Genomic DNA, 22,859 nt, shown 5'->3' with positions numbered 1-22,859 from the left:
ACGTAACCAATGTGGGCATAAAGAGAAAGCCCCTACTACGTGGAATTTGGTGCAATTCATTCAAATATTTAAGTACCTACTACAAGCCAAACCTTGTTCTAGGCACTGGGCAAGAGAGCAGTGAAGAAAGGGGTTAAAAATGAAAAATGCAGAGGACAAAAAAAAAAAAAAAAAAAAACGCAGAGGACTGCCCTTATGAAGCTTATGAATTCTAATGGGATGGCCCAGGCAATAAGGCAAACTAAAACAGCAAAATCTATAGTATGTTAGAAGGTGGTAGGTACCGTGACGAAATACACTGCAGGAAATGGGGAGAGGACCACTGCGGACGGTGGGGGAGGTGGGGGTTACAATTTCAAGGTCTTCCTACCATCTGGTACTCCCTGGCTACAGGCCATGCCAGGTGGTTCAGCGGGGTGGGGTGTAGTGTCATTAAGTCCTTGCAAACATCCTCATCATATATACATATGTATGTATATACACATACATACATATATACGCACACACATACACACATATATAAAAGCAAGTGGAAGAGGTAAGATAACTGCACTGCAATTTGTCTTCACTAGAAACATGAGCTGGAGTTGCTAGGATTTTTCTTTTTTTTTTTAAGAAGGGATTTTGTTCTTGAAAGCCGTAGAATGGTCAAGGTGGGACTCTTTTCCCATCACTGTCCCTTCTGGAGGCCACTTATTTACAAAAGCCTCAGGGTTCAAACAGTTCCATACTGAAATCATACTTGGAGGCTGTAAATATTGAAACTAGGTCTTTGGCTATTTCCCTTCCCCTGGTGTTTTGTTCATCATGGAGTGGAAGGAAGAAAAACATCCCTGGCTCGGCAGCAGTGGGTGAAAACCAGCAGAACCTAAAAATACCCAGGAGCAGCCAGGGGTCGACCTCCAGCTCCTCATCCAAAATGCCCTAGAATAAGTCTGCTGACCTCGGCCAGAGAAGAGGGCCACCGTGGGGCTGACGCAGATCATAGCAGCTGAGAGACCAATGTGTTAGCCACACCTTATGGCTCATCACACTGAGGGTACGGGGGCCGGGGGGGGGGAGAGACAGGTCAGTATCTAAAGCAGGGACTTCCACGCACGGGTGAGTACTGTCCTGGACAGAGGCTGAGAGGGGCAGAGCCGGTGAGCACCGTGAACAGGCGTTAGCCAGTCAGCCGGTGCAGGTCAAGTCCCCCAGGCAGTCTCCTACTAAGGCCTGGGACTTGACCAAGCCCTGGGAAGCCAAGGATAAAAGTTCTAAGTCCAGTAACTTACTGAATCACCTGGAGCACATTTACCAAAACTCAATTTTTTCACCTTGGGATTGTTTACAAGACATGGTAGAAAACGGGGCTGTCATCAGCATACCTGGCTTGACGAGGAACCATATTCCACAGCACACCATGTGACTGACTGCAATCCAAGGCTGCTGGCCCCCACATACCGAGTTCCTACTGAGGGTCAGACACCTCTGACCGATAACCCAACTTCATTCTCACAAGACCCTTCTTCATTCATCACGTTGTACAGATGGCCAGGGTCACAGGCAGTACCAGTTAGAGCCAGGATCCAAATCCAAGCTGCTGCTGGACTCCAGAACAGGCGTTCTTAACAACCTACACTCCCAACCTTCTCCACTGGAGAAGCCAAGCTTCCTGACTTGTCTGAAAGTCAGGGGGCGTCATTTCCTAAGCCCCATGGAGTCACCTAACATTGTGAAGAGGTAAATGGGAGATTTGAGGGACATTCTGGAAAGCGCTCCCCACCCCACTTAGTACTCACTGGCTATGGGGCATGCCCGGTGGTTCCCGAAACCCGGTGAATATCCCCGTCTCTCACCGAGAATCCCTGTTGGGGTGGGGGTGGGGCGTCCCCCAGATTGGGTCTCATACTAGTTTAACCAACTTCTGCTGCCCTGGGGCTGCAAGACAGTGTCCACACCCTGCTCCTGAGAGCAACTCTTCTGAGACTTAAGAAGAGTGGATGGCGCTGCTCCAGGCCTCTTCCTGACAATCTTGGGGGGGCAGTAGTCAAGCACCCTATGGACCCCACCGTGACACATGCAGGGCTTCAAGAGTCCTAGAGGAGGACCCACCCATACCCTCCAAGACTCCGTCCTCGAGTGTCCTCTAGTAGCCTTCCCGCTTTGCTCCTTTCCTCCCAGACAGAAGTCAGGGACAAAGCTTTTATACCTCTTTTTCTTTTTCCATATAATGTAGAAAGAAAAGAATGGAGGGATGTAGATATGTGGCGGAGTGGGGCGGGGGATGGAGCAGGACACTGGCCGATGAAAGGCCAGAGGAACAAGTGATTTTTTTAAAGCATCCCCCCAACCCACACACACACACCCCATGCTACCCAGGGTAGCTGAAGGATCCACTGCAGGAAAAGGGAGATTTCAACTTTAGAGGCTCCAAGAGGCTTGACAGGCGCCTTCAAGGAAATGTGGCTTTAATTCTCCCCTAGACAAGAATCTTCTTCCAAAACAGCCCCTCATTTCAGAAGGGGGCCTCTCTTCTTTTTATTCAGGCTCTAACAGTGTAGGATCAGCTTCCCGGCTGCTCAGAACTGGTAGTTGAAGAGTGCCCGAGTTTCGGTCCCTATACAGTCTCCTTTCATTATAAACATTTTAGCTAACGAGCCCGCTGCCAGGCCCAGCTGTTTCTGGGGGAGCACCGGTTTTGAAGTGTGGACTCCACTTAGCTGCCATTTAAGCCGAGCCAATTAGCTTAGCCTTTTGACTCTGCAGTGCCCAGCCTAACCTGAATGTCATTTTCCGGTGGCTTTGAAATAGCAGACTCATGTGCACAGACGCCCACTCACATTTTCATTTGGCAGCCTCTCAGAGGGCCGCCTCTGATCACAGCCAACATCAAAAGCCTGGTTTGTAAGATAAGGTAATATTTGAAGCTCACTCGGATGCTTTCCCTGGTGTCCAAAGTAAACCCATAAATAAGATATAAGGAAATACAAATAAATAAATAAAATAACCTGTGCCACTCTCTGCGGGAAACGTGAGGAAAGCATCTCGCACTGATTTTGTGACCCGCCCGTGCCCCCACGCCAGAGCAGATGCACCCTGTAAGTCAGGCCGATCCTGCTTCTAAGAGCAGCTCTGCACAAAATGAAAAGACAGAGAGACGTTTCCACGCCGTCTGTACCTAGCTTTCACAGCGCCTGGCCGCTGAGAACAGAGCAAACGACCTGCTGCTTCTGAGGTTTTTCAGCCCCCTCGCTTCATCCTCCCAGGCCTGGTGCCCAGGAATGCCTGCTCCCCCCTCCCCAAAACCCTTCTGTCCCCAGCACTTCCAGACTGGGGTTTAGGACTTTGTTGGGAGTCTGGCAGCTAACTTTCAAAAAAAATGAAAATGCCATTCCTTCTGAGAATGCAGGTTTCAGAGTAATGGGCTTGTAAAACAGCCTTCTCAGAGGCCTACTAAGAAGAGCCCAATCCCAGCCACCTTTAACGGGGCTTTTTACTTAGTGGGAAAACAGAAGTCAGCAGTGGCTTTGGGCGAAGGCAATGATTTCTTTAAAGCCCCTGGCCGCTCTGTTCCTCCAGGCTCCGGTGCACGGGTCCCTGGAATAACCACGCGGGGCCAGCCCTACCCAACTTCTACCCAGGCCTCTTGCACAGGCCCCTGGGACTTAATTGGTTCTGTCGCAAATGAGACGATTGCTTCCCCCAGCTTATGTCTAATGAACTCCAAGCTTCTGGAGTCTATTGAAGGCTGCCTGTGACTCCTTCTCCCCCCTCCCCAACAGCATTCCCTCCCCACCTCCCAGCAGGACAGCCAGCCCCACTCCCCAGCCCCTCGCAGCACCCCCTCGCAGCCCGAGCTGGCCATTGTGACCAGGAGAAACAGCCAGGACCTTTTCATGCTTTATGGGGCGCTCCTATTCACTTGTTCAAGGAAATTTCAAAGGGGCCTGCTACCCTCTTATCCCCTCTAAGCTTCCCCGGATGAACAATGGGCTGAAAGAGATTCAGTTCGGCTTTTCATCCCCCACCCCCCCACACACACACTTTATTTCTCGCTTGGTGCTCTCATCTGCGCCAGGCCCACAATTGGCAGAGCTCTGAAGAGGGGTCTAATCCCAGCCCTGGGAATCCTGGGTGACCTGCCCGACACTGGGCAGATCACACACACCCAGGGTCAGCGGGCCAGAAACGGCCTTGCACAGCCTGGCTTTCAGGGCATGCCAAGTCTGCTGGGCAGGAGAGCGGGGGTGGGGGTGGGGCCCTGGCACCCCCCACCCCCACCTCCAGTGCCTGGCTGCTTGAGACCCACAGGAACCTCGAAGCCCAAACACACATCCCATCCGATGGGCTCTTATTCTGAAGACCCTCTCACCCCCATTGTAGGCAGCATGAGGCAAACAGCCCTGGACCAACCATTCTCGGGAGAGGATGGTCCCGCACTGGTGAGAAATGCCCTCCCAGTTGGTAGAAACATGCCCAAGTGAGTCCAGCGGCCATGGCCCCATCTTGGTTGGGAGAAGGCTCAGCACCACCCAACGCGGACGTCAGGAGGATCAGATCCAACACCACGAGCCCCCAGGTCTCCCAGCCTCCCAGGTACCTTCTCTTGGTGTTCGCATCCTGGTTTACTCATCACAAGGTAAGGCAGCTTCAACCCGGGAGGAAGCCCTGAGATTCTACCACTTGGGACCCAGGGGAACGTCCTGTGCCCCAAACAGAAAGGTGCTCAAAGTGAGGGGTCTGCCCTTTCGGCTTTGTACCAAAGGGAACTTCACTCCCAGAACAGCGGACTCGCAAAGGCAACTTCTCTGGTCCCTGCAAGTGGCTTTCCTGTGCCTCAAGTCCGCAAGTTCTTTAGATAAAGGGGAGAAAGGTGGGAGTTTTAAGGCCACCTCTATAAAACTGGGGAAGCTTTTCTTCTGGGAAGGGGATAAAAGAAGAGGGGTGAAGTGGGAGGGTGCAGGGGAGAAGTTAGAACTTGCTCCCTCCCACCCCTCCCCCAACCCATTAAAAAAGAAGCCATGTGAGAAATCACTAATAAAAATAAAAGAAACGCAAAGTGGCTCAAAGGTCTCATTATCAATAGGTCCGAAAAACATGTCTCATGTTGGAAATGTTGGTGCTTGCGGGGTAGGCAGAGGGCAGGGGCCTATATCTGGTCTGGATCTGAGTTCTAGCTCTAACAGGACAAGCCAGGAAGCATGGGCCATACTTCCTCATCTGGAAGTCACAAGGGACTGCCTACCTTTCTGATTGAGGCTCAAACAGGTATGGAGACCGCGGATCCAAGTTCCCTCATCGTGAACCCAGAATACCACCTCAATGATGGGGAGCGAGAGGCCGGCAAGGACCAGGAAGCAAGCCAAAAACAGCCTCTAAGAAAACTAAACAGAAGTCAGCTACCTTTGACGGAGGAGATTCATTCCGTGCCCTCATTCAAGTCCAGCTGACCCTGATTTTACACATAATGCTAAGTAAGGCTCCCACACAATCCACAGAGTAATAAAAGCGGAAGGAGTACTGCTACTAGTAGCAGGCACACAGGCCACAGGGAAAAAATGACAGCAGGCAGAAAGACGAGAAAAAACAAAACCTGCATTTTGCAAAGGGGGGGGGGTGCCAATATATGTAGGGGCAGGCAGCCTTACACAAGCTAAGACAGTACTACGACACAGTATGAAAACAGATCTTGACATTAATTATTGTGACCAAGAAATAAATTATGCCTGTCTAATATTATTCAATAAAGTCAGAGCAAAAACGTATTAAGAACTATGTCCATCAAAGTACATATATTTTTTTGAGTATTTGAGTATGGATATTAAAAGCCTATATGGGAAACTTACTTCTGAGGAAACCCTCATTTCTCCATGTTGGATGACAGACGTATATACCCTGACTGTGTTTTTACCCATGTCAAATGCTATTCTTTTATTAAAGTGGAACGTTTCACCTTAAGGATCTCTCTCTCCCTTTACTAACAAGGGAATCGGAGATAATACAAAAGCCACAGAATTTTAATCAATAGGAGAGTCCCAAACCAACCTCATCAACTTTCCTTCCAACTGGTTCCATGCCACAGGCCAAGCAACAGGACATCTGGCCAAGAGAAACCAGATAATTTCAAACAAACTGGAAGAATAGATGGTCCAGTTTTTAGGAAGGTAAAAGGAACAAACTCTATATAAGTGTGCCAGAACTCAAACGGTTCAATGGCGTGCCTTTCACAATGGTTCCCTTAGCGGGAGAAAAATTCCTACTCAAAACTATTTGTGGAAAAGCCTTCAAAGAACATTTCTAGAATGGTGGTTCTCAACTGGGTATTGGGTGAGAAGCTCTTGGGGAGTTTTACCCAAGTGCTGCCTCCTCCTCAGGTCTCCTAAATCAGAACCTCAAAGGATGGCGGGAGATGGGCACACCCCACCCACACACACCTAGGAAACTCACACAGAATGTGAGTAGTTCCCCATCTGCCGAGATCACCATCGCATGACCTCAGATGACATAAAACTCAAAGCAGGATCCTGCCTGATGGCCTGCTGACCTCATCAGAACACCCTGATGACTTGATTGCTTTCAGAAATCAAAGCCATCCATCTGCACAGATCCAACATGAGACATGGCTTTGGAGGGAACCCCGAATTAGGGGTAGAACCCTCACCTGACCCAGAGCAGGCATTCCACCAACGCTTACTGAACTGAATGTCCTCCCACATCCATGAAAGAACGTTACACACAATGGCCCTCTAGAGAGCTCTGGTTCTGACTCCTACCTTCAATGCCTTTTCTTTCAAAAACAATGAACACCTAAACACAAACCATTCTGGTGTCATCCCATCCCCACCTGTTGGTTCTGCAGTGGGACACCTGGTTTTCAAGGGCAGCCAAGCACTTCGGCCCATAGGGACAGCAGGCAAAATAACAACCAGAAGATGGGCTGTTAAAACTCAAGGAATTTGTAGATGTTCATTTTAACCTTCTACTTTGCTTTAGTTTTCTTCTGTTAGGCACCATCCAACTTCCCCTTCAAGGCTCTAAGCTTAACACTGCCCAGCCTACCATGTCACCTTCCTCAAACAGCAGAACAGCTCTGGCACACTCACCTCCCACCAAACAAATGAGGGGTGGGGGAGAGAGAGATGGGATTTGGGAAGCCAGGTGAGGACGGCGGGGACTCTGGCCAGCTGGGTCACTCTGCCAACCATGTACATGAAGGGGACACCAGGATACTTACACGCTACTGTCCGTCATGGACATGGAGTCATCGGTCAGTGCGTCGCTGGATATCTCACTGTCATTGGCACTGGTGGCTGGTGCAAAGACGTAGCCAGAACCTACATGGTATGGGTGAACAGGGTCGCTCCTCTTGAAGGATCTGCGGGAAGAGGACAGCAGCAGTGCATCATGGCTTCTCACCAGAAACCCAGATAGCCAAGTGCATGATCCTACAATCTGTTCAATGCTAACCTGCTGCCCGGAACCACGTGCTCATCTGGGTGGAAAGCAGAGGCCACAAAAGGGGCCTGCTGAGCCCTGACTCGGCCTGGGGAGAAAGCAGGCTGGGGACCTCTGCCCCCAAAGTTGGATCTGCCAGGGGGCAGAGGACCCCAGGGGAGACAATGGAGGAAGGACCAGGACTCTCCTCCAGGAGGGGAGGCTATGGAATGAAAGAGGGGAGGAAGTCAGTGGAGACGGAGTGTCTCCCCTTCCCTGTCTGCTATCCAAGCCTGCACCTGAAGATTACAATTTCAGGGCCCCAAGACAGCTTAAGCTTTCATGATAGCTGTTCGCGTAGTTCTGAGATGCAAACAACTGAGGTCTGGCAGAGCCTTGTCACGTCAACCCTGGGCCCAGTGAGCTAGACAGATGGGACAGAAAACCTCACGACAGACAATGCTCCCATCCCATCCCATCCTGCACTGGGCCTGTGTGTGCCTTCCCCCCACCCAGGCCTTCCTCCCCCCGGGCTGGCTATGGCCAGCAGGATGAAATCAAGCAGCACAGCTGTTTTAAAGGAAGCTCCAGGCCCCTCCTCCAGTGTCTCCCCCCCTTTTGTTTCAGTGGCCTCTGCCTCCCCATTTTGCCCTCTTGATCTCCTCCCAGAACCACCAGTGTGTCTGTCCCCTGCTGGGGCGCATTCCTCTTCTGTCACCAGCGAGGGACTTAAGTGTGTGTGGGGGGGGGGAGGAAGAAGGCGCCACTGGAGTCTTCAGGCTGCAGGAAAGGGCCTGTAAAGCTGATGGGGCAGGAGGCCTATTTACAAAGACCCAGCAGACTGCACTGAGCCCAGCCAGTCATACCAATCGCAAAGAAATCATTTGGAGGAGAGGGGTTGGCTCAGAAGAGAGAGCCTGCTCTCTCAGGCCACTGCAGGCAACCTCTAAAGATGACCTTGAGCTTGGCGGATGCAAGGGACTCATGAAAGGTCAGAGCAGTCTTCTGCATGTGCTCACCGAGCTCCTCTCCCCCTACTGGGTGGTCAGCACCACACTGGACTCTGGGGACCCAGGCCTGGTCTCTGGTTCCCTGGCACCCACGGCCTGGTAGGGAGAGGCGTGTCACCATGACGTGGGACAAGGGGACGCCACGAGGGAGGTAGACACGGTGTTATCACAGGCCGATGACGGGGGGGGGCCGGGGGGGGCACACCTTTGTACGCATCATCTCATTCAGTCCTCACAGCCACCTGAGGGAGGACGAGCCCTGCGGCCATTTTACAGGTGTGTCCTTGGAGGTCCCGCGAGTACAGCCGCCTGGCCTGGATCATAGTGCTGGGACGGATCTGTCTGGCTCTATTATCTCAGCCCCTCTTTCTGTCTCCTAGCCTCCACATCTGTTAAATCCAATCTGATTAAATGAGGATGGTAAGTTCTTCTAGAGTTAGGAGGCAGGACCAGTGGAGGGATTTCTGGGCCCGCTAATGATGGACAGGAGGTTTTTAGCTGGGTGGCCGGGATGGCTCCCGGGGACAGGTGGGTGCAAGGTGAACCTTGACGGGCAAGTGGGAATTCAAGGAGATGCCACCCAGGACCGGGAAAGGGAAAAGCAGTTAAAAGTCTTTCCCAGTCTAGGGCCAAGGTAGTTGCGTCATGAAGGGGCAGGGAGAGGAGGGGGCCTGAGGTTTTCCTAGCAGCACAGAGGGTGTGCCACCGGCTTGGACTGGATGGAGGGTGGGAGTGGACAGGGAGTCCATGCCACATTTGGGTGTGAGAGCCGCAATAGGGGGATGGGGTGGGGAGCTTTGCAGGATGGAACTGAATGGGACGGAAAAGGTGGAAGAGCTGGTCTCTGTCTTTAAGTAGCTTGCACTCTTGTAGCTGGGGTGACAAAACAAACAAGAAAGCTTATATTCAGAGTCATAACAATTTAGTCAGAATGAATCTTAGAAATGATCTGAGCCAATCCGCTCGGTTTAGAAATTTTAATAAAATCCAAGAGCTACCACTGACCAAGCACTTAGTATGGGCGGGGTCTTGTTTTTATCGCTGCTGTACAGAGCACACAGTAGGTGCTCAATGAATGTCTGCTGTCCAATCATCCTGCATCATCACAACCATCCAATGAGGTATGGAGCCCCAGCTGGGGGCCAAGAGCCTTGGGGGAGACCTCCAGGCTGGAGACTCAGCCACATGGAACCCACATCTGGACTCCTGGAAGAGCTTGGTTGGCAGGGACCTTGATTCTGCTCTACCGAGCTAGACTGGAACATAAAGCCAGATCTTTGACGTGTTACGCAGGTGTAGAATTGACTGGGAAATGCAAACAAGGAACATCCTATTTGAACCCATCAAATACCTTGGACTGAGTGAACTGTCCCTTGAATGCTCCGGCCCTGTTCTCATATCTGTAAAGGGTGAGAAGTCTCCCCACCTCCCAGGATTTGTTTATGATGATTAAATGATGGTAAGTTCTTCCATCCCCACATCCTCAATCTGGGATTCTCAGGGGATTCTCTCAGGGCTACCGAGAGGAGTGACAGCAAAGGAAAGGCAGTTGGTTTTTCTGGAGAAGAGAGGGATGAGGGGATGGTTGAGTATCTCTCCTAGTTGATAAGGGAACTCAAAAAGAGAAGGAAGGTTCTGTTTGTCATCAGCACTAAAGGCAGAACAAGAGGAAACGGCCTTTCTAAGTCAGAAAGAGGAACACACTTAATGGTCCAAGTGGAACCATGGAGGGATGGGGGCAGGTGATGGAATCGCCCAAGTCTTTAAAATAGCCCCAAGTTGCCAGCTCTCTGTCATGTTTGAATGGGGCTACTGCTCAAAGCAAGATGGACAGGATAACTTCCTCAGGGTCCCTTCCTGTCCTCGGGAACACAGTAATAAGTAAGTTCTGGAAGCCCCTGATAGGGAACAGAAATCAAGAGGTGGAGAGCTGGTACTGGTTTAGCTCCCAGCCAGCTGGGTGAGCACAGGCAAGCCACAGTCTGTACGAACGTGGTGAGGGCAGGGGTGGGGGTGGGGGTGTGATATCCACCTAAAACACACGCAGTTCAAACATGGCCCTCTGTAAGTTCTCGCATCCTCTGAAAGGGCACTGTGATTTGGGGGAATCACCGTTTAATATTCCAAAAAGCCACCCGCCAACAAGGACACAGAGCTCCCGTAGCTCTTCTTCCTTCCGTGGTATTTATCATGACTTATAATTACACGGCGTTGGTGTGTTTACAAGCTGAATGACTGTCTGGGCAACTGGACTGTAAGCACCATGAGGGCAAGGGCCAGATCTGTCCTCTTCACATATGTCTCCCCAATGCTGCACGTGGTTGGTGGCATGGGGCCATATGTGAAGAATGCGGCAAAACTTTTTTGAACCCCCTTAAAAGACCTGGGACCATCGAACGGGTTGCTGAAGATTTTCTGTCTCAGAGGCGTAGTACAAGATCAAAACAGCCTTAAATAGCATTCAAACACTCTTTCCATCCCTCCAGTGTTGCTATCTTTGTGGTATTAACACATCAACAATGTCCCAAATATAAGGGTTAGAATTCAACCTCTACGGGGAGAAAATGACTCAAGAGACATTCCTCCCGCCCCAACAAAAAAGGCACCTAACTCAAATCCCATGTGTGCTCACAGCTTTGCACTCCTAGAACACATGGATCCCAAAATAAACTCGTCTCCCTTCGCTTCCAAAATAGAGGGCTACTGTGTGACCAGTCATTAAAAAAGGAATATACTGCTCTTAGCTCAGTTGACTGCAATAGACTATTTGGATTTTCCTACAATCATAACAGGATGAGGCAGAGGAAGGAGGAAGGGTTGTGGGGAGAGACAGAAACTCAATTTTTAAGAACTCCAAACTTTGTTAAAATCACTACATAATTTTAAAAAACTAGATTAGAGCTGTTTTCTTGTGATTACTAAAAAAAAAAAAAAAAAAAAAAAAAAAAGGAAAGAAACTCGGCCATGCTACAGTAATTGTACCCAGATGCTTTGATTATTTCTTCAGGACTTGTGCTCCCAGTTGCTGGAAAGATTTTAAATTCCGAGGGAGCATGGAGGCCCATGGTACAGATTTTGCACTGAGCACACTAAGTTTGCAACTTCCATATGCAAAGGACTTTCAGCTGTCAGGTAGCAGAGGCTCCTGGGAGCCTAGGGAAGGGAAATGTTTGCTGCTCCCCAACCCCTCCCAACCTATCCTTCTCTCTTATCTTGATGAGATGCTGTGGCCCCTGCCCCCTCCCCATGCACCAGGGCAAAACTGTCTACAGAGGGCACAACAGAACTGACATTTGGGGCCTCCTTCTGGGTCCCCTCTCAAAACAACGCCACTTAAAAAGCATTTGCTTCTACGGCTGTGTGGCTAGGACTTTCCAAAAGCCCTCTGAAAGCCCTCTGACAACGGACTCCCCAAGGCAACACTCTCTTCAACAAGCATTTTCTAAGGTATGATGGGAGCACTTGGACAGCATCGGGGAACTGGGCCTTGAGGAAACAGGAGAACTTTTACAAGTGTGTCTTAGCAAACTGCCTTCATCAGAGCTTCCATCCTCTAATTGTGGCCTACTGCTTCCAGCATATCTTTCCTATGGCATCATTTTCTTTGATAATTGAAGCCAAGCTTGATTCCAATGGCTTTGCACAAAAATGGGCCTCATCAGCGAGTTCTTTCAGAGAACGGGAAGCGCTTGGAGCCAGCAGAGGGCCATCTGCTGGGCCCGGCCGATTTTAAGATTTTAAGTGAGGCAAGAGCAGAGGGTCCAACGAGAGACAGATGAGACCGGCCTTGGGCAGGGACACACAAGGAAGGGCCAGTGCCGAAAGGGAAGGACACAGGGAGCGCTCTATGTGCCCAACACTCTTCTCCTTCCCAAAATAAACGCTGGGCTGTGCTCCTAACCCCACCGCCCCCTTCGCACACACCTAGCCACTCTGTGTGTGTGTTTGTGTGCTGGGGTTTTTACACGTGCTTCTACCAACAGGTCACTCTTGCTCTTAGTTATTTATAGAGACCATCAAAAGCCCAGGCCTCCCACTCAACCACTCGCAAACCAGAGTCCTTCCCTCTGAGGATAATTCCTGCTCTTCCGTTCCAACTATTTATATTAAACCTGACACCAAATCAGTAAGGACACAAACAAGTCATTAAAAATGAGGCTCCTTTGAGGGCCCAGGGTAAATACAGGGCTTGGAAAACTAGCCAACGCTCGGGGCATCCAGCTGCCAAGACTACTCCTCGACAGCTGATGAAGGGAGACCCTCGGCAGGACTCGTGGTTTCTGTGTCATTCATTTTACTAACTTACTAAGCCTGTTCCCTATGCTAGGTACCTTGCTTGATGATTGTATTGGGAGGAGGACACTTACAGGCTTAGATAGGATCCGTACATCCCAAGAACTAGCTGGAAAGACAGACATAAGTTCAACAAGTAGAGAAAGTTGAGACATGGGAAGGGTGGATACTCTAAAACTTTATAATGAATAGGGACCAGAACCCAAGAGTCACTCTTTGAAAATGGAATTCTAACCTGGTTGCCCTTTTCACATACCCAATTGCTGTCAGCATTCAATTATACTAATTATAACGCTTTACATCAGTTCCACACACTTCCCTTTGCAAGGGACTTTCATGTTTATTATTTTGATCCTAATAGCAACCTATGACATAAACAGAAGCAGTGGTGCCTACTCATTTTACAGATGGCACATGGGGTTCAGAAAGGCTTAAACCCAGGTAGTAGGAAGTGGACAAGGCTGGGACCCAGGCCTTTGAATAATTTGGGACACCTCTCAATACACCGTCCTACACTTGAATATCTTGCGTGTTAAAAAGAAATTTGGATATGGACTGAATTCTTTTTGACAATGCCCAGCTAACATACCTGGGCTTCATGAAGTCAAGGTGAAATATTTCATTTCAACCCACCAGTGGGAGAAAGCACACAAAAATATAGTATGGCAACTCAAGAGGCGGATGAAACGGTGCCATTTATATACCAGCGATGCCCGCAGTTCACAACCAAGAAGGCAATCACTAGAAACGCAAAGGTTCTTTGGCCCTGGCCTCCAAGATCAAAAAAGCTTCACAAGAGTAATCTCCCAAAAATTTAATCCTAGAAATATCCCAGCGGAGGCCTTTGGAAGGGGGCGGGGCACTCCATGGCTGGGTCTCTATTGCCCACCCACGAAGGGGAGGAGTCAGAGCAGGGTCCCGCCTCCGAGTGCTTTCTTACTGATGACATCCAAAACCACACGCGGTGCTATTTACAAAGGTGACACTCTGGGTCCTGACACCGGGAGACACAGAAGCCCCACTGTTAGCGGGCCCCAAGAGAAGCAGCCTTACCACAGGCCTTAAGTAATCTCTGCTACCAGTGCCGAACTGGAGAGCAAGGAGGCCAGAAGAGGTTTGCCCAAAGGTTCACACAATGGAACGGGGCCGTAGCAGCGGGTTCTCAGTGACTGCCCGGCCACAGAGGCCATACCCAGTATCTTCCTTCAAAACAACCTGAAACTATACGCTTCAAGATGCTGACACAACTCTTTCAGGTGATCCTATACTTCCTTGCAAACACCAACAGGTTCCACTTAGGTGTAGACCAGATGTCTGAGAGCGGCTTCCAAGGCTATAAGGGCGCCCCCTTGTGGTTGGAGAACAAGAATCAACGGTCTCGGCCATCCCCAAATCACCGCTCCTGGGCTCAATCGGACATGGCTACTCTGCCCCTCCTCCTGCTGCTGCTGCTGCCAGACCCCGGAGGCCTTCCCCTTCAGAGGGGGCAATCTCCAGAGACAGCCCGGGTCCCTAACACATGGAGAAATACACAATGGCTAGCAAGATAAGCCATTCAGATAGCAATCAAGGGTCCACCCCCCCTTTTCTTACACACCATCAGTTACAACCTAGAATTAAGAGGCTCATTCTCTTTTTGAACATTCAGAAGGGGAGAAAGAGAAAGAGAAAAACTCATTCTCACAGGAGGTCTGAAGTTGCCTCCAAAGGTCAAGAATCTTAAGACTTGGCCATTCTGTAAAGGACTGTTTGTCTTTGAAGCTTCAAAAAAGAGAAAGTACTCCAGGGCCCCAGTCCTCTCTGGCCAAGACCTCTGCTCCATCAGCAAAAGCAACAACATAATCAACTGAGGTCTGCCCCTTGGGCTACAAGCATTGAAAAAACCTAGATTAATACACTAGCAGACTCTAAAGCTAAGGGTCCTTCATTAGGGAAAGTCACAGGGCCTTCCCTAGTAAGGGGGGGTTTCTTCCTGGGTAAATGCCTGATTCTACAAGAGACCCACCAGCTCAGCTGTTAAGCCAATTGCTTGCTCTTATCTTTATGTAACAGTTCAAAAGTCCCCACTTACCCCCACATCCAATGGGTACACACATTATTTCCTGCATCTCCACCACAACCCAGCTGCCTCCCTAGCCACATTAATTCCACTCTCTGCTGATTAGTGGTGAATGACCTCTTCCAAAACCGGTGCTGAGTGTATCTGGTGACTCAGCGACCAAAAGCTGCTGTCCTCTCTCTCTCTCTCAACCCTAAGACTGGCCCAGGATACTAAGTAACCCTCATTAATGAATATTGCTTGCCAGTGTTTGGATTTAGCACTGGAAGACTGCCGGCATCTAGCTGTGTGTACATCACTTTTCCCCACTATGAACAACAAAAAGCAAGATCAAAGGGTTCATGGCCAGCAGTCCTGGCTCTCAGCAGACCTTTGTCAGCCTCGGCAGCACATCCACCCAACCGTCCACCCTACTTAACTCAAAACATCTGCAAAGTCCGTATCATGCACCACCGAGCCCACCACCCCCTGCCAGTCTCACCTGTATCCATTTTCAACAGTTTCCGTGGACCTCACATTTGCTGTCGCCCTCAGAGTTTTGCTGGACAAGCCAACCACAGTGGGTGAAAGTTTGCACTTGAAGTCCGCACAAGTCCACTCCTCTTCTTCATTCAAGGTGGGGAGATAGCCACACACGACCTTTAGGCTCCCCAGTCCCCCGTTACTCATGTAAGCTGTGTTTTCTCCCCCACTCCTCACATATTCGAGGTATATATCAGAAGTCAAAAACATCTGGTAGGCATTTTCCTCCATCACCGACTGGATCTCAGTCTGCGCCTGGTCAAACATGATGGAATCAATCTGTTGCTTCTTGATGCCATCTCGTATGTAGGTCTTGGTGGCAGGTTTCAGCTGCTTGGAGACAATGCTGTTGTTTTCGATGTACCTTTTGTAGATCGCTTTGGCTACTCGCAAAGTTTTGGTATCCTTCAGGTTCATCTGCCTGAATCCATTGCAGGCAAACCAGAAGTCTAATGTATCCACACATTTCTCCCTTTCCAAGAAAGTCCGGAAGAGATAAGCACCATCTTGATCTCCCAGCAAGGAGTGCAATGACTTGGTCCACCTGGTCAGAGGGGAATCCGGAGATGCACGCCCCTCAGGCTCCCCCAACCCATCCTCATTCCGCCTGGCGTTGGAGGAGACAGGCATGGGTTTGGTGACCTGGCTCTTTCCCATCCCGGGCTGGCACGGTGGGGTCTCCCCTTCTTCCCCCGGAACCGGCGGTCGGGGGGCATCTTCGCGGAAGCTGCTGCTGGGGTCTGGAAGGCGAGGCACCAACACAGCGCTACTCATGGTGAGAGAGCTCTTCTCACTGAGTTTGGGGATTTTTTTCTTCTTCCAGTTCCTCTCAGCAACCAGCGTGGTCTCTCTTTCTCTCTCAAGTCAGCAGGGGCTCATCTGAGCCTCCTTTCTAGAAAGAAAAGGAAGGGGGGAGGTAGGGAGAGAAAAGGGTATTGATCTAATCAAAACCAGATCTACCCAACATCAAAGCAAGAAAGTAAACAGGCTTTTCAACTCCTCAAATTCAAATCAAGCAACCCAGCTATCTGCGAGGTGCTCATCTAAGGTATCAGACGCTGCTTTTTCAAAGGCGAAACCTGAGCTCCCCGCACACTTGGGGGGTGGTGGTGGGGTAGATGGGGAAGGGGCGGGGAAGGTAAGATGGGAACGGGAGGGTGGGAGGTGGGGGCGGAGGGGTATTCAAGGTGTGAGACGTAACCTTCCAAAAACCCACCCGCCGGGGTGCACGCAGGGCAGCCGGGCCCGCGCCTACCCGCTCCGTTCCTCTCCCCTCCCCCACCCCCTCCCGCGATAGCATCAACTCCAAAGACGCGCAGTCCGAGCCGCAGGGCTGTGTGCAGGTGAAACCAATTTCGGTAAATTTCCCCACTCGGCTCTCGGCACAGATAACTCGAGCTCCAAACGTGCCCTTCCCCGGCATCTGGTTCCCATTCCCCCACCCACCCCTTCCCGCTCCGCTCCCCCTTCCCACTCCTTAAAAATTCAGAAGATCTTCGACCGAGAAAGAAGCCCGCCCAACACGGGGCGGAATGGGCTCCCGGACTCCCAGTTGGAAAACGCCGACCCCCCCCACCAGCTGTAAATGTTCCTGCGCCCCCGCCTCCCGCCAAGAATACGACAGACTCCGTCTATACCTCAGTCTTCCCGGCTCCCCCAAACCAGAAATCAACTCACTCAGACCAGACTTTGATCTTCAAACTTTGTGAGAGCAGAGAATCCCCAGGATGGGCCACCCCCCGTCCTCCCCGCCCCCCAACCCACCTCCCGAAGCCGTGAACCCTACAAAACCAGATCAGAAAACGTCTCACGCTACCACTGCCTGTGACACGAATCCCAAACTCTACTGATTCAAGCCTGTCTCTTTTTTCCAAAAGAAATGTCTTATCTAACCAATAAACAAGCTTCTTACCCCAGCACGGGAAGGATCAAACTAAGGAGGGCAAGGGTGGGCCGGGGGGATGGGGCGCGACCCCTAACGAGGGGCTAGGACTCCGGGTCCATGGTGGGTGCGCGCGGCCCCCGCCCCGGGCCTAAGGCCGCCGGGCTGGGCAACTCGGCAGGCAGAGTGACCGGGCCGCCGGTAGCGCAGCGCTACCCCGGCAGAGGGGAGGTGGGGCGGCCCCGTTACCTGGAAGACGAAGGCGGCCCCAGGCCGGGCTCTCATCTCCGCCGAGCCGCCCCGGCCCGCCCCCCCGGTCCAAATCCAACTGAACGCATCCAGAGCCGCCGAGCGCGGGGCCGGAGCTTCTGGAGGCGCTCGCAGCACCCCGGGCGCGGGTGGGTTCACCGCGCCGCGGCTCACAGAGACGCCCGCAGAACAGGCACGGAAAGCAGCAGCCTAGTCCAGAAATGGCGACGCGCGGAGTTTCTGCTCTCCGCAAAAGGGGCCGGGGGCGCGGGGCCCCGGCGGGGAGAAGGGACGCGGAGGACGCGGGCGCCCCGGGCTCGGGCCGCTCCAGATCGCAGACTGAGCCTCCGCCAGCACTCTGGGCCCCTAAGCGCGGACCAGTGGCTGGGAGGGGAGGAGGGGAGAGGGAAGAGAGGCGGGAGAAGATGGGGCGGGGGGAGAGCGGGGGGGGAGGGGGCGGAGGGGAGGGCAAGCGGGGGGCGCCGCCACCCTTTCATCCCACCCTCCAAAGCCCTGCACATTCACAACCGACTCACATCCGTAACAACGATGCGCCCCTCGGGGGGGATCAGCCCCCTCTCCGCCCCCGCCGCAGCCGCCACTTGCAGAAGTCTCTACCTCGGGTCCCCCGCCACCTCACTGGGGAGGGGGCTCGCGCGCAGGGCACTCGGGGTAGCCGGGCCAAGCCCCCCGGAGCGTTGGGCGCCTGGCCCGCCGCTCTCCTCCGCGCCGGCCCCGAGCGCGCCCCGAAATAGCCGGCCTGCCAACTTCAAAGGGCCGCCCGGCACATCAAAGCGCGCGGGCCGCCCCGCCACCGCGGCCTCGGCACTCACCATTGATCCGCACGAGCGTTCCGCGGCGAGACTTCGCAGGCGCCCCGGGCAGGGCCCCGGCCCCGGCCCCCGGCTCGGCTCGCAGCGGCAGCCCCGGGGCCCCCCGGGCCGGTCCCGGCGTCGGGGAACATGGGGAGTCGCGCGGCACGGGAGGGGGGTGAAGGGAAACAATCCGGGATTAGAGCGAGATCCACCCGCAAGGGAGGGGAAAGCGGCGCGCCCCGCCGCCCCTTTTATGCAAAAGATCCGAGTGGGCCTCCGCCCCCGCCGAGGCCGCCCCCGGCCCCTCCGGCCCCCGCCCGGCCCGGCTTTCAACACAGGTCCTGTTTCCAGCAGTCACTCCGCGCACCAAATGTCCTCCGGGCGCTTCCAACAAAAACTGCGCTGTGGATTTAACTGTGCACTTCAAAGGCGCGAGCCGAGCGCACGGTCCTGAAAGGGAGGTACGCGCCGGCCGCGCCCCGGGCCGCCCCCAGCGGCCCCACCGCCCCTCCTGGGGGTCGTCCGGCTTGCACCGCCCCTCCCGGCCCTGTCTCGGCCGGACCGGACCCCCTCCTGTCCCCGGCGCCCGCAACGCGGCTTGGCGCGACCTCGCCCCCGGTCCCAAAGGGGCTTTCTTTGAAGCGGCTCTGCTGGGGCCGCGCCTCCACCCCCACCTTTTACAGCAGGGCTTTCGGCGGGGGAGACGGGCGCCTCGGACTCTGGGCGGTCCCGAAATCCACGGCTATGAGGGGTTATTTTTATTTCCCGGCTCTCGGGTTATTACTGAGTTGCCAGGACCTTATCAAAGCGCAGCGGGCTCCAGCCGACTCCCCCGGGCCGGGCTTGGGGAGCCAGTGATCCCGCCGCGCCAATCACAGCCGCGTTTAGCCGGCCCGCGCCGCCCGCCTTAAAGGGACAGCGCCCGGCGCCTGTCCGGGCCGGGCCCAGCCCTCCCCAGCCGCACGCTCCGCTCCGGCGTTAACCGGTCCTGGCCCTCCTCCGCCCCCTGCCAGGCCCCCGCCGCCCCAGGGGCTCTCTCAGCCTGAGTTCTGATTCCGTCTTTCAAGTTCTCTGGCCTCTTTGCTCTCGCTGCCTCCCCCTGCCTGCCCTCGTCCTCTCCAACTCTGGAAAGCAACAGTTTATTGTAGCGTTCTGGCCGTCGCAAGAACTGCAAGCAAGCAGAATTTTTTTTTTTTCTATCATCAAACACTTTTCCACCTCTACTCAAGTTTCCCTGGGAATCTGGACTTGGAGGATCTTGTAAAGGGAGTTCTAGTCCTGATCGACTGGCCAAGTGTCACAGGGCGATTGCGGGCCTGGACACAGAAGGCATGCGCGTGCTTGAGCGCCCCGTGTGTAACAGTGTGAGTTAGGACCACGGAGCGTGCGTTTGTGAGTGTGTGAATGGGGTGTGAATCTGCCAGCATAGGCCAGAGTGCTGAAGATGGGATCTGACACCTCGTTAGGAAGCATGCCTCAATTCCCTGAAGGTTTAAGCCCAGCTTCCCAATCTGGCCATCAGCACCCTCCTTGCACGCACACATCTACCGACCATCTTTCTGTAACAACCGCATACCCAACACTCTTTTGCAAGCATCCCTCATCCTCCCATATGTTACATATTAAACAGACATGGAAAGTCTTTTTTCCCCTCCACCCACAGTTTTAATGTATTGAAAACTCCTCACCCCACTGTCACCTTTGAATTCCTGCTCACATTCCCCCAATGTTTATAAGGCACAACCTTCTCTTCTCACTTAATGTAACAAGAAAATATGGCACAAACCTAGAACATTGTTTCTTTACTCATCTATTGTTATAGAATGACCCCTCATATGACAAGCGAATAGTTGACTTTTCCTCCCTTTAAAAAACATAAAGATGTAAATGAAATTTGTTCAGGAAATGAAAGGAAGAGGCCAGCAGCATCCGAGGTATACGAGGCTTTGGCTCTCCAACTCGACTCACTTTTTTTTCTATTTACTTTCTTGTTGAACTTAAAGGATGACAAACCCTTTTCAATGCAGAGGTACCTCTAACCTGTCATTAGGGGGTTCAGAACTTGGAAACATGCAAGAAATGTGGAAAAGAGAAGGACGACACACCACCCACGATCTGCTGGAAGAGGACCAGTAGCAGGACTGTGCTCTAGGGTCTCCCGCCTAGGGGCTGTGATAACGGAGTAGAGTCCTTGTTCAGCTCCTGGGTGCCAGGGCGGGTGGCATCTCCTTCCCCAACACCTGCTTCTCTGTGTCCATGGTCTGCCCGTCTGGGCTCACCTCCCCAGGAGGCCAGGCTGGCATAAAGCCAGCCGTCCAGGCTATGAAATACAGCCACCTCAGGGCAAACCAGGGAGACCAGAGAGAGTGTGGCCTGGATGACTCATCTTTGCCTTGGGACAACTGCTGGGTGTGAGGAAACTGGAAGCCAGTCCACTTTAGGTTAGCTGATATGTGGGACCCATGGCCAAGGGCACACCCACCCCCTTGAGCCACCCCAGGAGAGCCAGAAGCAAAGCTGTCCTTGTGGTTCCAGAGTTTTTAGGCCACAGAGGGTGTTATTACAGAAACAAAAGTGTATACAGAGGGGGATGAATTGCTATAGAAGTGTCTACAATATAAACAACAGCAGTTTGTATGTGTGTGTGTGCATACACACAACACACACACACACACACACACACACACACATTGGGGGAGGGGAGATCGAAAAATCCAAACATCCAAAATCAAAATAAACAATGATCAGAAAGAGGAGGCTTTAAAAAAGGAAGTGGGAACTTGGTCTTCATGGGTGGTTTTTCCCCTCCCAACTGACCCTTCACTGCCCCCCAGCCAGCCCTCATCATCACGGGCTCTGCTCCCTCATTATCCCAGGGCTGCAGCAGCAAGAAGGAAGGATTGGAACGGAAGATGCATGAGTAAGGACTAATTCTGAGTAGGTCTTCTCACTAATGACCCTTCAGAACAGGTGTTTGGTCACCTTGGGCCAATGACTCCCCCTTCATCTCACTCCTTTCCCCCGACCCCTCAACTTCATAGCTGGAGGTACACTGCCCAGCCGGCAGGAGGCCAGGCCAAATGCCCGAGTCCAGGAGCCCTCTGGAGCCTCCAGGTCTTTGACTACTTGTTGATAATATTTCTGAAGGAGAATCCAAAGTTCTTGCTTATACCCAGCCCCTTTCTCAAGATAGCACGGTTTTCCACTTTTCCCTTCTCCCTGGCAGCAGCAATATCATGTGACTTGTTGTAATCCTGCACGGTTGCCTGGAAACTGGAAAGCAAGGTGATGGATTTCTGCACATGCTCACTCTGCCCCCTCCTTTAAAGAAAAACCTTACAGAGGATAAACAGCCCACTTTGCCTAAGTGCAGACAAGTTTAATAAAGCAGAGAGTAATTCTTCTCTGGAATTAGGTACCAGGCTGAAATCCTAAAATCCCAGTAAACAAGGACTCAGCGCTCCTGAGAGGCATCTGGCCAGATCTCCAACCTTTAGTCAGCCCCACAAATACCCCTCTGGAGGGGAAGTCACACCAGCTGCGACTTCAGAGGAGTCCAGACCCAGGACATTGCTCACTAAGATTCATTGACTTTGTCTTTTATTTCTTTGGAAAAGTGCCACCTTAGACAATGTACCTTTGTTTGGAGAGGGAGGTGAAGAGAGACACAGGTAACTTTTCCTAAGACTGCAGGTCACCTAAGCACTCTGAGTCCCTGTGTGTTCACCTGTAGAGTGGAGGAAACATCCCTCAAAAGGCTGTTGTGAAGATAAGCAATAAGCTAAATGCCCAGCACAATGCTTGAGACACGGAAGGTGCTCAAAACATGGGGGTTATTTCTGCATAGTCACCCTGTTCGCTCAATAGTCTGTTACTCGTCCTGGAAAGCAACTCCCCAGCTCCAAAGTGAAGACGTCCTCCAATTAGGAGCCACACTCCTGGGGATAGGGGCCTACAAGCTGACCAGGAGGTGAGGTCCTGCAGAGGTGAGCACTCCACCACCGCCATCTTCCCTGCAGAGAAAATCAGGGGCAGGGAGGCAAAGGGGGATATGCCTTTTGGTCATCTCTCAAAGGTTATCCTATCTAGTACCAAAAAAGAAATATACCAGAATTTTCTAAGATGGGGGAATTAAGCAGAGAGGAGGTGAAGCGATTTTTCCAAGATCCCTTCATGTTGGAGCTGAGCTAGAACCTCCTCAGGGCCCTTGCTCCTGGTCTATCTTCTTTTCCTCCACACCATGGTGAGGAGACCCAGGGCAGAGCTGACTAAGAGGGGCCCTGAGCACCTTCAGTCCTTGACTTCCACTGCAAGGCGAATAAATATGCTTTGGGATGCCTTCCTAAAAGAATCGCCACGGGGCTTCAGCCTGAAATTCAGCTGAAACACACTTCATTCAGCCCCTATGTATGTATGGCCCTGAGCTCCCGGAACTGGGCTACCCTCAGCCACATCCTGGGAGGTTCTGCCGAGGCTTTCACGGTGGCCGATGTTTCCGTGGTCCTCCTTAGGGAGAATGGATTGTAACTGAGCCTGAGAGGAGGAAGAGAGGAAGAGAAGTGAGACTCCACTTTCGGCCCTGCTGCCTGCTTATATCCTTCCCCCTTGGCAGA

General features: G+C 52.4%; 2 protein-coding genes across 4 annotated transcripts in view; both read right to left on the bottom strand.

The window, feature by feature from the left end:
- Positions 1-19,128, bottom strand: part of AXIN2 (axin 2) — a 31,028-nt gene extending 11,900 nt beyond the window's left edge. For 2 of the 3 annotated variants that reach the window (XM_033090402.1, XM_033090400.1), the window contains exons 1-3: positions 18,921-19,128; positions 15,260-16,192; positions 7,217-7,357 (exon numbers count right to left, since the gene is read on the bottom strand). In XM_033090402.1, the coding sequence (XP_032946293.1) occupies positions 7,217-7,357; positions 15,260-16,074 (956 nt within the window). In that variant the 5' untranslated portion in view covers positions 16,075-16,192; positions 18,921-19,128. Of the gene's footprint in view, positions 1-7,216; positions 7,358-15,259; positions 16,193-18,920 lie in introns of those variants that run through there. The other variant, XM_033090401.1, reaches the window with a different exon arrangement.
- Positions 16,085-22,859, bottom strand: part of CEP112 (centrosomal protein 112) — a 389,712-nt gene continuing 382,937 nt past the window's right edge. The window contains exon 28 of the transcript XR_004421320.1: positions 16,085-16,192. The gene's annotated coding sequence lies outside the window, so the exon portion shown is untranslated. The remainder of the gene's footprint in view (positions 16,193-22,859) is intronic.

Source organism: Rhinolophus ferrumequinum, chromosome 21 (assembly GCF_004115265.2).
Source record: "Rhinolophus ferrumequinum isolate MPI-CBG mRhiFer1 chromosome 21, mRhiFer1_v1.p, whole genome shotgun sequence".
NCBI classification, from domain to species: domain Eukaryota; kingdom Metazoa; phylum Chordata; class Mammalia; order Chiroptera; family Rhinolophidae; genus Rhinolophus; species Rhinolophus ferrumequinum.
Note: the sequence above shows the minus strand (reverse complement) of the source record. Positions and strands in the feature narration are given on the sequence as shown.